At 35.1% G+C, this 15,305-nt stretch overlaps 1 protein-coding gene across 4 annotated transcripts in view; it reads right to left on the minus strand.

The window, feature by feature from the left end:
• Adamts6 (ADAM metallopeptidase with thrombospondin type 1 motif 6) overlaps positions 1–15,305 on the minus strand; it is a 209,633-nt gene that overhangs the window by 81,545 nt on the left and 112,783 nt on the right. For all 4 annotated transcript variants that reach the window (XM_085830867.1, XM_085830868.1, XM_021180030.3 and 1 more), the window contains 2 exons: positions 7,527–7,672; positions 5,478–5,541 (listed from right to left, as the gene is read on the minus strand). In XM_085830867.1, the coding sequence (XP_085686993.1) occupies positions 5,478–5,541; positions 7,527–7,672 (210 nt within the window). The remainder of the gene's footprint in view (positions 1–5,477; positions 5,542–7,526; positions 7,673–15,305) is intronic.

A 15,305-nucleotide genomic window follows, 5' to 3' on the forward strand; every position in this document is an offset into this window, starting at 1 on the left:
ACAATAAAATTAAATCATAGTTATAAAATGTCATTTAACTAGTCCTAAGTACTCTATGACTGAGTACTCTTTTATAGCATTCTCATGAAGAAATCATAATCATTTAATAACATTTTTTAATAAAATGAACTGGGACTATAGAAAGGTTGATTCATGAAAATAAATTTCAAAGTGTAAAGCTAACACCTTCATCTAAATGGGAACATCCTCCTGTTCCATTCCAAATGATGTAATAATAATATAAGACTTAATATGTAAGTAAATGGTTATGTCTGTGCTCCAATACAACTATTTACCAGGGGTGGGGAGGGAGGGAGTCAAATTCGATCGAGGCAGCATAACTTGGCATCTCTGTCTTGAGCATTAATCTGACAGACATTCTTGGTGGGTAAATTCAAACTTCATTATTAATTTTTGAGCCAACACAGAATCATATCTTTCAAGAATTGGTGTGAAAAATAATATAATGCAGGTTGAACACTATGCTTTGAATTTACATATAATTTTCCCCAAAGTAGGCACCAAATTTGTAGAAACATTTACAGATGAATAAACACTTTTCAGAGTGCTACAATTGTTAGCAACTTCCTTACTTTCTGTTAAAACTTGCCTTCCTACAACCAAGTGATTTTATTCTTTCTTCTGAGTTTATACTGAACAAACCATCCTAGTAGAAAGATACCATGGGCATCTTAATTATCCAGTAGTCTCCTTAAAATAAGGCACAAAGAAGTAGATTAAATTCACTCAAGTATTTATGAGTTGCTCAATATGTGTCAGATATAATCTAGACTTTGGGATTACAGGGAAAAAAAATAAAACCTCAAATCTCCACTTTCCTGAAACATATCCTAGTTTGTTATGAGAAGAAAGATGAAGCAGAGGACAAAGGTCAGAGTAGTGAGGTGGGAGGTAAGTTATTTGAAGCTCTGAAAAAGATGTAAAAGAAACGGAGAGAAATGCAAGAATAAAGCTCCAAGGCAGAAATATTGCTGATGTATTCACAGAAGACTCTAGAGGTAGGTGTTAGGAGGATCTGGAAGGGGTGGTTTGCATGTCTTTGTTCCTAGAGTTCAAGCTCTGTTCTGATTTCAGTGTTCTCACCAGGGAATGCTCTGAAAATGTGATGATTAACTATACACTAAGCAGGAATTGCTGTTTGGAATGTGATCAAAGGAAAGTAGTTTTTGAAAAACAATTCATAAAATCTATCATTGCTTAATTAAGAAAAAATGTAGGGTTTAACAAGTAGTGTGTTTTTTAGGTGACTTAATGATGACAATGCCAACACTGTCCTCAATACAGTATAGAAAACAAAGTAATCAAATATGCTCTCCCAAAACCAACAAGTAGGGCCCTATGACCCCAAGAGCAATTCCACCAGCTTCTGTCTCCAGGGTTTTTAAGTATTTTCAAATTAAACCACAAGACAACCACAAACCCATGTTTGCCACCATTCCCCAGGTCTGTATACACTAACACATTCTATAAGCCATATTGTACTTTCAACTACTCAGATAGGTAAGCATTTGACTCTGCTTAAACATAACATTTTATTGGTAGATCATTTTAGAAAGAAGGCAAACCCACTGAGGAAGAAAAATTGTTATGGAGAGAAGCGTCATGTCTGCTAGCAAACCTTGGAAAATTACAAATCTGTTTTTATGTCTTTCTTTCATTTATAAAATACACCTGTATTTTGAAAGTCACATCCCAAGTACATGTCTTATTGGACATTGAGTGAGGAATGGGCTGAAAATGAAACCCTTTCTTTCCTCTTCAGACCATCAAGGAAACTGGCAGACTGGATGGCATAGACTTCCCCATCACCAGAGAGTGGCAGGAAAGCTATTCCATTTTCCTGGGCTACTTCTTTCCCACATTTTGCATTTTCTTCCTTTCTATGTGTATGCCAAATGCACACATGCTTCACTCTTACACACCTGACCAGCTTTCAACACTTTCATAGACTTCCTTCTTCAGGAGAGCAACATAACCTTAGTAGGTTGTATCCTGTTTTAGCTGAAGGTACTTGAAACCGAAATGCTATTCTACTTAGCAGTCATGCATTTTGCAAATTAATGTAAAACATGGATGCATTTGGTTGTCTAACCTGACAGGTTGTCTATATTACATAAAGATACAATACAGGCTAATAGAGGTCTCAATTCTGGACTTCTCATTACAAATCCAGACAAGATCCCTGACTCCCCAGCTATCACATTGTATCTACCAGTTGAATTAAAGTGAGCTACCCCTACACATTCCCAAAATTAAATGTAGTGGTCAACACATACAGTGAATGTGGGTATTTGAATGAGAATGGCCACCAGAGGCTTGTATATTGGAATGCTTGTCTCTCAGTTGGTGAAACTGAGTTGCAGAAGATTAGGAGGCGTGGCCTTTGTTGAAGAAGCTCTCTCTCTCTCTCTCTCTCTCTCTCTCTCTCTCTCTCTCTCTCTCTCTGTGTGTGTGTGTGTGTGTGTGTGTGTGTCTGCCTGTCTCTCTCTGTCTCTCCTTTTGCAGATAAGGGTGTAAGCTCTTGGCTACTGCTCCAACACCATCTCTGCCTGCCTTCTAGCCTGTTCCTTACCATGATGTTCATGAACTCTAATCCTCTGCACCTCTGAGCTCCAAATTAAACATTTTTATAAGTTGCTTTGGTCATAGTGTTTTGTCACAGCAATTAGAAAGTAAGGCATTTGGTCTAACTTAATTCTCATTTTAGTCTTTAAATTCCCTCTCCCACTCCCTCTCCCTCTCCTTCCCCCTCCCCCCTCCCCCTCCCTGTCTTTGTGTGTCTCACAAGTGGAGGGTAGAGGACAATTTGCATGAGTCTGCTCTTTCTGTCCTGTGAGTACTGTAGAGTTTGATACCACATCCTTATATGCAAGCTTTTCAAATTAAATTTATTTCTATACTATACATCCTGAATTTCAAATACCTATTTACAGCAGAAAAATTCCCTAAACATAATAAAATGTTTATTATGCTTTGTGATGCTTAAGCTTCTAGTAAGAACAAAATACATCAAGTTCTATTCTGTACTTTAAAAGTTAATCCCTACTTCTGAAAACACCTGAAATTCAGATTAACCTAGGAGACATACAGATATTGCTCATTCAGACATTTGAGCACACATGTATCCTGGATATATTTCTAAGAAAAAAATAGTTGGTGCATGACTGTTTCCTAATTATAATCTGAGACACAGTGTAGTACTAATAACCAATGGATCGACTTTACCTTCTTATCACTTAATCCTGCATCTCTCTACCTAGGGACAATTTCTGTAGTTTCAGGATGTTCTCAGCTATCTATTTCTGATGCAGAATAAGGTTAGACTGGAAGTAAGACAATGACAAAAGTGACCAAAGGCTTTCAGAGAAGCCTGCTCTGCTACACTCACTCCTAAGCCTCCATTTGTTGTAATAGCACCAGATTACCAATAAGCAGTTATTCACTTAATTAATCACTTCCATAGTGCTAGTCTACTCCTGATATTTCGTTTATATATGAAACTACATTAAAACCTACAGGTAAAGGTGTAATAATAGCTATATTTGTATATTAGGTACTAGAAATAGCTCTAGGATACTTTGTTTATGTTAAAACTTTTCATTCTCAAAACAAACAAACAAAAAACCCTCAGAAGTTTGGTATAGCTATATCCTATTATTTAGAAGCTGGCAATACTTTAGTGAGGTTAGGTAGCTTGCCAATGTCATACAGAAGTAGAGTTGGAGTCAGGATTCAGACTCAAGTCAATTTGATTCCCAAGTGAACACTTTTTTTTTTTAAACCACAATTCTAGCTCCAAATATATGCTATAATTTTCCTGTCTACACAACCAAGACAACAATACTATTTAAGATTTGGCAAAGAACTGAGAAAAGAAAACTGAATACAAACATATAAAACTGACTGAGGCCACACCTAATTTCATTACACAATTTATACAATTAAGACAGATTTCAGAAGACCTAAAATGCCCTTTACAACAGACCATTATTGCACATTGAGTATACAAAGAAGCAGGAAGATAGTTAAGAAGCTAGAAAAATGTAACTTTCCACTCCAGGAGCTTAGGCATATCTCCAGTAGTTATATTCTAGTCTTCTATAACAACAAGTCACAAATAACAAAGACTAAGAAATCAAAGGGAATTCTTTCTAGATGTGTAAGCAAATCTTTTTTCATTGCCCCTAATATCTTGTATTTAGACTTTATGTGAAATTGGGTTCTTCTGTTGCAAAGGGAAATCTCCTTGGTAAGGAAGATGATCTTCTCCGTGGTAAATATGGAGAGTGCAGTTAGCTATTCACTGGGTAAATAAACTGGAGGTTATAAGTTCTCCTCCAAGACCCATGGCTTCACTAGCCCCGAGTAATTGGCTAGATTCCAGTACTAGGCATGGCTTTCTTCTTGTTGAGTCTTAAGTCCATTGAGAGAGCTGTTGGTTATCAACAAAATATGGATGCCACTACTAAAGACCATTACAGAAAACAAAACCAATCAAAATGCATAGTTTTGAAATCTAGTTTCAATGAACACATCTATAAAATAATTCCCAAACCTAAGCTGCAGAGAACATTGTTGAAAGAAGAGCCAGAAGATCAGGGAGTTTCCTGTGTGACAGTTCCTCATATTAAATGTTAGAAGCTATACCCATAAAGTATCACTAATATGACTGCCTCGCCATGAGTTAAACAAGGACAACAACAGGCATGTCAAAACAGATGAGGGAAAGTCCACAAAGCATCAGCCCTATGAAAAAACCATAGGCAGCTAGGTAATGCTGAGAGTAGAAGAAATAAGTGAATATTATTTTGTTTTGTTTTTTGAAAAAAGATTTATTTCTATTATATATCTGAGTACATGGTAGCTGTCTTCAGACACACCAGAAGAGGGCATTGAATCTCATTACAGATGATTGTGAGCCACCATGTGGTTGCTGTGAATTGAACTCAGGACCCATGGAAGATCAGTCATTGCTCTTAACCACTGAGCCATCTTCCCAGCCCAATAGTGAATACTGTTATCCAGGAAACATCATACCAACTGGTTACTAACACCAATTGCCTGAAACGATATATATATCCTTCAGGACAGAAGATACTAAACACTATAATGCTGGAAAGGGACTGAATGCCAAGAGATGAGGGATGATGTAGAAGTCTGAGGCTTCTCACTGTGAGGAAGAGAAGATCTTTATAGACCCAAGAAACAGAGTGTTGAGGCCATGAGTTGAGGCTGGGATGTTGAGGGCATGTGTGGCTCTCCCTACTTGTGAGCTTCCATCTGGACCTTCCTCATGGCCTTAGAGATGGAATTGACAGTGCTCAGGATAGCTTTTCAGGAAACCCATGTGACCCTTACACACATGGATTTCTGATTAAATAACCTAAAGTTAAAAGCTTTCGCTGCCTGGAAGAAGAGTAAGCTAATTATCCATAACAAGTTTTTGGCTTACTTACATCTGTGCTACACGAGCGGTAACGTTTCCTTTCACCAAGGCAGTATTTTCCACCTCCTGAAGGTCTGAAAAAGAACATTTTTTAATATGTGATTAAAATACATATATCCATACAAAGGACACATACATTGCTTGATTAAAAAATATCAAAGTTTACTTTAAGAAGATACAAAATGTAGCATTTTATGGTCATGATGATAATTATTAACAGTGAGTATGGTTATTTGACATGAAAATAAGGCAGTACTATAAATAATTCATACAACTTAAGAGTTATGATTTATATTCTTATAAAAATATAATTAAATTAGTATATTTAATTATCATAGTACAGTAGTACTCAGTTCAGTGATGTTTAAAAAACATATTTAAAATGAAAAGCCATTTAAATTGTATTCAATAAAAACTATAGTCCTTTCTTTCATGTGGGAAGCAAAGAGATAACACTTAATGACTTCCTGGGGATAGATCCAGTTCATACTAAATAATACAAAAATGTATTTTCATTTACCTTCAACATAACGTTTAAAACATCAAATTAAAAATAAGATGGCTTTGCATTATATAGTATTATATTACTTCCAATATCATGAAATTTACAATACCAAATATTTGCTTTCATAAATTAACTTTTAAAGTATTTAGAAGTACAGAAAAATATATGCCATCATTTGAGTGTGCTATTACTGAGTAGAAACCATCTTCCTTTTTGAAAGAGGTCTAGATCATTCTCTGATGTACCTGAGTCTTTTAATTTATCATAAGGATTCACATTTTCAGATACTAGTTTATATCAGTATATGCTGAATTTAGACTTGGACTTGTCTAAGAAGGGATCAAGTATCAGTAGATTTGAAGTATATTTTGAAGACCAATGAACTGATCAATTTGAACCAACTTGGGAGAAATGGACTAAGAGGTCAACACAAGACTGTGGTTATGGTGGCAGTCATGGTTGGTTTATGAATTATAAGAGGAATCTCTGTCTAGTAGGAGGGCAATAACTGCTTGAAAGTGGGAAGATGGAATTCAGAGCTATTATAAATAAAACTATTTCTAGGTTTAAAAAAATAGAAACAAGGCATTTGAAGAAAGCCAAGAGTCCTGTGTTAAAATGAGAACAAATAGAAAAATGAAACAAGACCATTCTTTATCCAGATGGGGGTGGGTAAAGATGTTATAACTTCATTCTTGAGTAAAGACTAGTCAGCAAAATGGTCCTCAGCCTCAGTTCTAGGCATTATGGGTAGGGAGGCAGTTGCAGCCAAGGAATCTTAGGCAAAACATGAAAAAGCAGACTAAAGAAACTGTCTGTCTGTCCATTGGTAAGATGGAGAAGAAATAGAGCTACCAAAGAACACTGATGGGCTGGCCTTGCCCCACAGGAACGCTGGCTGGAGAGGAGAGTAGTGGGAAAGGAGCAGGCTGACCTGATGGAACAGTCCTGGACAAAGTAGCTCTGGGAGAGGATCAACAGGAGCATGGGCAGGATTGTCTTCACTGTGATTTGTGATGGAAATCAATGCATTTCAACCCCTGAAGCCCTCTTATTGGTACTTTTAACAGTAATGTGGCAGTAATAATTTTATGTGACATGTGAAAACCCTTCTTTTTCCTGGGAATAATGGTAATGTAGCAAAAAAAAAAACCAAAAAAACAAAAAAAACAAAACAAAACAAAACAAAAAAACAAAACAGGCCTAGATTCATCCATAATTCAGTAGTTTTCAGAAAAGGAGATCTGATTATTTCTAGCTTATCTAGACAGACAATGCGTTTCTATTTTAAGGTTTGGGTTATTTTTGTTTTTGTTTTTCTTTTCTTTCTTTTTAAGTTTTTTTCTTCTGATTTTTACTTATACAATAAGGGGAAAGGAAGAAAAAGAAGTCTGTGTAACAAAGATCCTCCACTTTCCTGGACCCATGGCTTATTCCGAAGACAAGCATTTGGCTTGCTAGGGAAATGTTTTTACAGATAACACGTGAAACCACAGCTTTGAATCATTTCCAACTGTGTCTTTTTGTTGGCTCCGGCTTACTTTAGCTACTTACGCTGGACTGTCACAGTGTCTTAGGGATGAGGAGACACCTCCTCCGCAGGTCCTGCTGCACTCGCCCCACAGTGACCAGGAACCCCAGCCCCCATCAGTACTCTGGGGCCATGTGCCAAAAGGAACACAATCTCCCTGATAACACCACTGTAAAATTGCACAGAAAACACAGAATTAGTTTTGAGGCACATAGAGTTATGAAGAGATGTCCGTAACATTATAGAAATTAGATAATGACCAATTTTAAGTGTTATCATTCTTGAAAGTACAGAACAGGCTTTTAACTGTGTTTAGACAATGGTAAAGGTGAATGTGATTTGCTGGGCAGATTTATAGTCTCCAACATGTACCAGTTTAGAAGGCCTGACTTGGTGGTTTTTCTTTATTTCTCTTCCAGACTTTTAGTGTTTCTCATTATAGAGTTAGCTATAGGCCTCAAAAATCATTTTTAGATATTATAGTAATTCTTTGAAAAATCTTTATATTAAAATGATAACACATTATGGAAAGTTTTCCAATAAGGAGATTTTATGATGGTAATTGTTCATTCTTTAAAAAAAAAAGAAAGAAACTGGTTGAGGCTGTAATAGTAAAAGAATGCGTTGTGGCATTTCATCCAGGAGTAGGACAGACATAATAAAAGTAATGCCAAGACACTAGGGACTGGGCACAAACACCTTATATATATTAACTAGCCATGTGTAAGGCCCCTGTATGAACATGCATGCTGGAATTCTGCTCAGCTTTCCTGTGTGCAATAAGCCACACAAACTGCATCTAAGGAGAGTGCCTGAAATAATTTATCAAAAAGCAGACATCATATAATTAGCTCATAAGTCTAGCATGGTAAATCTTATTTGCAGTATATGGCAAAAAAAAAAGTTTTCTTTTAATCCAAGCATTTATAGGTTTTTGTTGGTATAGTTTATAAATTATTAAACATTAACAAATTAAACATGCTATGAAAGTGATATGTTTATATGGATAACAATAGGGAACAGTTATATAGTTATATAGTGTCAGCAGAATCACACAATTAAGAAGTTGAATGTTAAATAAAATATGGGACACTTAGAAGTTAATCATACCATCATCCTAACTCTTGTGAATATCATATGCCCCAGTACAGGGGAATGCCAGGGCCAGGTAGTGGGAGTGAGTGGGTTTGGGAGCAGGGCAGGGGGAGGGTATAGGGGACTTTAGAGATAGCATTTGAAATGTAAATGAAGAAAATATCTAATAAAAATTGCTTTTTAAAAAAATAAAGATGCACACGTGAAAAAAAAAGAATTAGGATGATGATATGATTAACTTCTAAGTGTCCGATATTTTATTTAACATAGCTTACGTCCTCCATTTCAATTCTCTTCCCATTTGAAACCATTTAATTATCTTATTAATGTCTTCTTTGTTCACTCCCCTACTTAGAATACACTTAGCCTTGAGAATATCACATGGATTTTGTTAATTTTTAAAATTCTGTTCCTTAGACTAGCCATATTTTAAGGATGTCACAGAAACATGTAGCAACATATTAGAAGAGGGGAAGAACCTTTCCAAGACCACAGGCACCCTGTTAAAATGAAGATTTCCTCCAGTACTATTTGGTATCTAGTATACATGCAGAAATCATTACATGAACTATTATACTTAAATTGTTGGATTCTGTGTTACACTTTAGTCACTATATACCAGAAAAGATCTAGAAAAGATTAAGGAAGACAAACTAATATTTGTTTCCTTGCCATTTCAGACTTCCTTGACAATACATATGATTTGTAGAGAAATATTTTACTGTTTATAGCTTTGTTGGGATAAAAGAATATTGAGGGCCATAGAAATACTAAAAGACATAATGAGTATTTAACAATTATTGCTGTTTATATTCACCAAATATAGGGCAGTGAGAGTCACACATAGTCTTGCTTTCCTTTTGAACTTTATTTTGGGCTAGAGTGGAACTCAGTGGTAGATCAGATCCTTTGCATCCAAAGATCTAAGCATTCAATCCCCAACATATACATAATTTTTAATTAGCTCACAAAAATTAATTTTTCATTTTAATGTTTTCATATATGCAAGGAACTATGCATATATAGTACATATATATACATATGCATACACACACACACACACACACACACACACACACATAATTATATTCTGTTCTTCTTTGACCCCAGCTTCCCACGTACTCTTCTTCCCTACAAATAGTTTATCCTCCTTCTTGCATGACATATTTTTCATTATCCTCTCTTGGTTCTCATCCCAAACTTTACATAACTAAATTTCTTAAAGTAAAAGATAGATATATTAGTTAAGTTACAAAATGCTGCTCAATTTTCATCAGTTTTGGGAGACTTTGGAGACTTGGGTATTTCAGGGACAGGGTCTCGTGTAGAACAGGATAGCCTTGAATTTGGTGACAGCCAAGGCTTACTTTGGCCTTCTGATCCTCCACACCTGGCTTTCTCATTATTACTTCGTGCCTACACAGTCATAGTATGTAATAAACAGTTTTCTAGAAGGCATTTAACTATGTTTTTATAATTATATAATGGGGTAATAAAAACGATGATAATAGAAAGAATGGGTAAAATGATCTCAGTAACAGTATAAATATCAGATACCCCATATCTAACAAGACTGGTCTCCAAATTGATAACTAGTTAACTCACATAACTAGCTTACAAGCTACCAACTTCAGCATGAGGAGGAAGCTTTCTATTACTACTCTCAGTTCTCATTCTAGCAATGTTTTAGGCTCAAGAGCAATTCGCCTGATTCCTTTTGTTTCCTTAACTTTAAAATGGCAACTAATTTTTAGTTCTTGACTCCAATATAGATAGAATAAGAAAACTTTACAAATTAGTTCAATGCAAGACATATATTAAAAGAAATTAAAATCTACCAAGCAACTTGTTTGATTTTGATCTTCGTCAGGTATATTCCTTTGCATCTTGTTTTATTTCTTCCTACTTTGTTCTTACCTGTTTTGCAGTTATTGCTACTTCTCTCTATCATTAGTGAATATCTTAATGAAGTATATTATTTTTTAAAAAGTTATCTAATTGAATAATTGGGGGTTTATAGATACCCATCTGAGACTAAAAATGGATGAAGTAATAGTTCTATTAATCAATATTAAAGATTTCAGTATGTGTAAATCATGCATAGAATAATTAGATTATACAAAGCAAAAAAACTTGAAGTCTACAGACCCAATAAGCATATACAAATGAAGATTTTGAGTGTTCTATTGTGTTTCTATTCTTTATCGCAAAATTGTCAAACAAAAGCTCTATTTTCACAAGGGTGAATTAATTTCATTTTAAAGTATGAAAGCTAGCTATATAGATATAATCCAGCTTCTGACCTTGACTCTCAAAGGTTATATCCAAACTAGTAATCGTGAATGGCTCTAACTAATACTCTTGTTACTACAGACCCAATTATCTAGGTAAATTATATATTTCTTCTTCCTTCTGCTAATTTAAGTGTAGTTAACAAAATTCTAAAGCTGAGATAAATGAAACTTCATGTTTTTTTTCTTAATTTTCACATTTCTTTTAAATTAAATGAATATTCTTAAAGCATTATCCAGAAAGCAGTGATTCTTTTAAACATTTTCTTTAAAACCAGTCCTAATTAATAAAAAAAATCACTTATTGAATTACTACATTGTTTAACTGTATAATTCTCATTTGCTAATGAGTTTTTGTATTTTGGGGCTTATTGAGACAATATACTCTGTAGCCAGGCAGGACTAGAAGAATTAACTTTGAAGCTCAGCCTGGTCTGGAATTCATGATAATCTTCCTGCCTCCATCTCCTAAGATATAGATATATATATAAGATATCTTAAGATGTAGCTATATCTATATCCTAAGATATATCTATTATAGATATGAACCACAATGCTTGGGAATGGTTTTGTTTTTGCCTAGAACTATTTTTAATTATTTACTGTCTTGCTATAAACAGAACTAGATCAAATTAGCATATGTAATAAGATAACTCTAAAGAAATCTTTTTTAAAAGAACTGATATTGGTGATTTAATCCAGAGCAGTTTCAAATCAGAAAAGCAGAGGGCTGGAGCACAGCACTACTCAAAGTCCAGTGTTCCCAATGAGCAATTGTGTGGCTGTTTAGGCTACATTTCAGTCCAAATTCCCAATCAGAACTTGTCATCCACACTCTTCACACTTCTAGGGCATTTGTAAGAACTATTTTGTCCTCACACCGTGTGTTTATTTGGTGTCCAGTAAAAACATAATCTATTCTACCCTAGGTGAATTAAGAATAAGGTTACAAATGCACTGCTATATATCCAGTGCTTAAAAGGCATGCAATAATCTCTTCCTAATCCAGCCCTATGCTTCCATACAAAGAAATTAGGGATCAATGTCACTTATATGTAAACCCAAATGCTGGCCTAAATCTCTAATTGAATCTTATAGAATCATTAAATGAATCTTCTGGCAATAAAACAAATATTTGAAACTTTCTTTGTGGTCATGAACAGGGATTATAAGGATTGGGTTTTGATTATCCTTAATATCCTGTTCAGTAACAATGCCAACACTACTACTGAAGTTCGTACAATCTAAATCCTTATTTACTATTTCATCAAATACAGTATCCCTAATTCCTACTCAAGGGGCTATGGTTAATGCTATATCCAAGTAAAGTTCTTTGGCTGAAAGTAATATAGATTGATTTGTAGGAGACTGACCCATGGACACGCAGTACCAGCACACCGTCTGGGCTCATCAAATTTCCTCCTTTTAATGCTACTGTCCCTGAGCACATCCATTCAGACCATATGGTTCTTATTCAGTTTGTGAATGGCTTATTCAGGCAAACATCCAATGACTGTAATAGCAATGTCAGACCCCCCAGGACTCACGCAAATATCAGTTTTTAATTTTTTGGCCATATTTCTTATTCCATCTGCTAAATGTGCATGGAACAGTTGTGGAACATTTGTGGAACCGTGCCTCCGGGCAAGCATCCCACAACTTTTGCAGCCAGAGTTTGACGAGATCATCATGAATCCAATCCCCTGGCTATGTCTATGCTATCACTCAAGTGAAATTTCTAACTCCTCCCTTTAAAAAATTTTTATTCCAACAACTATCAACAGCTTTGGTTATATCTACTGGCTTGGATGGCTAGATTGGATATAGGTTACTTCTTATTCTTTTTGATGAGTAATTTTGAAACTCAAGGTTAAGATCATAATTTGTGGATACTCTATTTGCATCTCTAAAGCCACTTGTATGCCGTGTGGCATCTCCTGCTGCTGGTTTACGAGGTTTAAGCCTGGCACAAAATGATGCCAAGCAATGATATTGAGAAAGTCTGTTTAAAAAGCTCACTCCCCTGTAATTCTCTCATTCCATTATCACATCAGGTACGTAACAGTTGGTTTGCTCTTCTATTAAGGTTCCCATTCTTTTATCAATTTTCATGTTAGCACATATTAGCTCAGTATTATGCCTACATTGACTTCTTGCTGTGATTTCTTACCAAACAACTACAACATGTTGATAAACAAGGAATTCATTTACTGGAGAAAATTATATTGCTATTGCCTACCTCATGTAATACTTAATTCTACTTAATTTCTATAGCAATGAAATACTGCATTTTTTCCAATACACACGAATCATTAGCAGAAGATAAATTAAAATGGAAGTATTTCAGCTATGGATTAGAAAGGTCACTACTGGAGCAGTACAGTATAAATTGTTGTGTATTGTTGGGTTCTTCATGCTTTCATCTATAAAATAATGTAAAAACAGTATCTGCTACATTGAGCTTTGTCAACAGAGAAATGGAGAGATGTATCTGACGTAGGAAAAGTACTTTTAAAACAGTATCATTGCCATCAGTATTATTGGGAATGTCACCTATATTTACATGGCTAGATTAAATTAATCACAAGGTTGATCAGATCAATTGAAATTTCCACTTTAATTTTGTCACCAGGCCTAAGAATGGTTTTTTATTTTTTCATTCAAAATTCTGAGTCCTGAGTTCTGATTTCATTTCCAAATAAACATTTGAATTTCAAATAAAAGCTCTAAGTCACTATTAATAACAAAAATTTATAGAAATAAGTAGTAAATATAGTCAATGAGTTAAAAAAGAACTCAGCCTACTCATCTTTCCCCCCACCCTTTTTTATGTAAAATGCAGGTTAATTTAGTTCTCTAAAGTCTTTTTGAAAAAAATGAAATTTTGTGTGTCTGCATGTGTGTGCATATACACACATGATATCCTATTGTACTAGGACTTCATACATGCCAAGTAAAATATTATTTCTCTAAGCTATCCTCAGCAATCACTCACCGTTAAAGTTTATATTGACTAATCTCACTAAACTGCCCAGGCTAGCTTAGAACCCACAGTTCACAAATAATGGCAATTACTGGCACATGCCCTCATCACACTTCATATATTCATTCTTGTTGAGACTTTGAACTAAATTTTTTTTTATATTGTTCCTCTAGGTAGGAATCTGCATTGGGTTTTTCCCACCCTCAGGTTCATTCACTTTAAGGTTTGTTAGCACTATTCCTAAAACTATCCATCATCCATGCTTCTGAGAAAATGACTAAGATGTGCTTTATCTATTAGCTTTAGAGCATGACAGCCACCATAATGACCTTACGATAGTACACTATTGTGTCGTGAATAAAACTGACATCTTAACTCACAACCATTACTGTACTTGTAAAGGTTCTTAGTAGTTTCTCAGGGAGTCCAGGTTATTCTGTGGAAGTCTGGTCTGTGGAGGTTTGGTCTGGGAGCTAGTAAGGTCTACGAAGACAAACTAAGGACCAGTATGGAGCTTATGAAACCAGAACCATCCTCATTTCAAATGCATTTGTTAAAATTATGCAGGCTTCATTTGAAAAAAAAGGGGGAATCTGAAAGTCTACTAAATTAAGAATATAAGCCTTAGCCAAGTGGTGGTGACACACACCTTTAATCCCAACACTTGGGAAGCAGAGGTAGGCAGATCTCTTGAATTCAAGGTCAGCCTGGTATACAGAGCTAGTTCCAAAACAGTCAAGGCTGCACAGAGAAACAGTGTCTTGAAAAACAAAACACACTGTAAGCCATTAAGAAGGAAATATATATTTGCCCTATTTTATTCACATTGTTTTATCTATGCTTATTTTATTCATGTTTAAGAATAATCCTTACTCTATTTACTTAAATAACTTAAATCCAGTATTGTGCACTTGTAAATGTTTTCTGAGCATCCTCCAAATTTGTAATTTCTAAGAGATATTCAGTCTTCATCACATATATGCATATATAGTTATATGATGTGATAGTTAAAGGCCTGCTATCAAGTACAGCGCACACACACTAAAATGTGTTTAAGTGATTAGTGACATTGAGCCATGTATATTCAAATAGCCACCACTCATATTATAATTACTAATAACTGAAGATGATATAACTTTTAGATTGTCCGTCAGAAGGAGATGTTTACTCATTGTCTCTTTCTGCAGTGCTAGGAGACAAACCCAAGTCCTTATGAATGCTAGGCAAGTATTCTATCTCTGAGTTACATCTGTAGGTCATGAATATTTAAAGACAAATATTTTCCAGCTTAAAAAATGAAGTAAAAGAAAAACGCACGAAGTCTATTGATAGTGCTATTCTCGGGGAAGAGAAACTGTAACTAGGCCAGACCGTGAAAGAACAGTCAGTCAGTCAGTCAGTCAGTGAGTGGCTAACAAAGCAACAGACCCCAC

This window comes from Mus caroli, unplaced genomic scaffold (genome assembly GCF_978045245.1).
Source record: "Mus caroli unplaced genomic scaffold, Mus_caroli_1 scaffold_15, whole genome shotgun sequence".
Classification (NCBI taxonomy): Eukaryota; Metazoa; Chordata; class Mammalia; order Rodentia; family Muridae; genus Mus; species Mus caroli.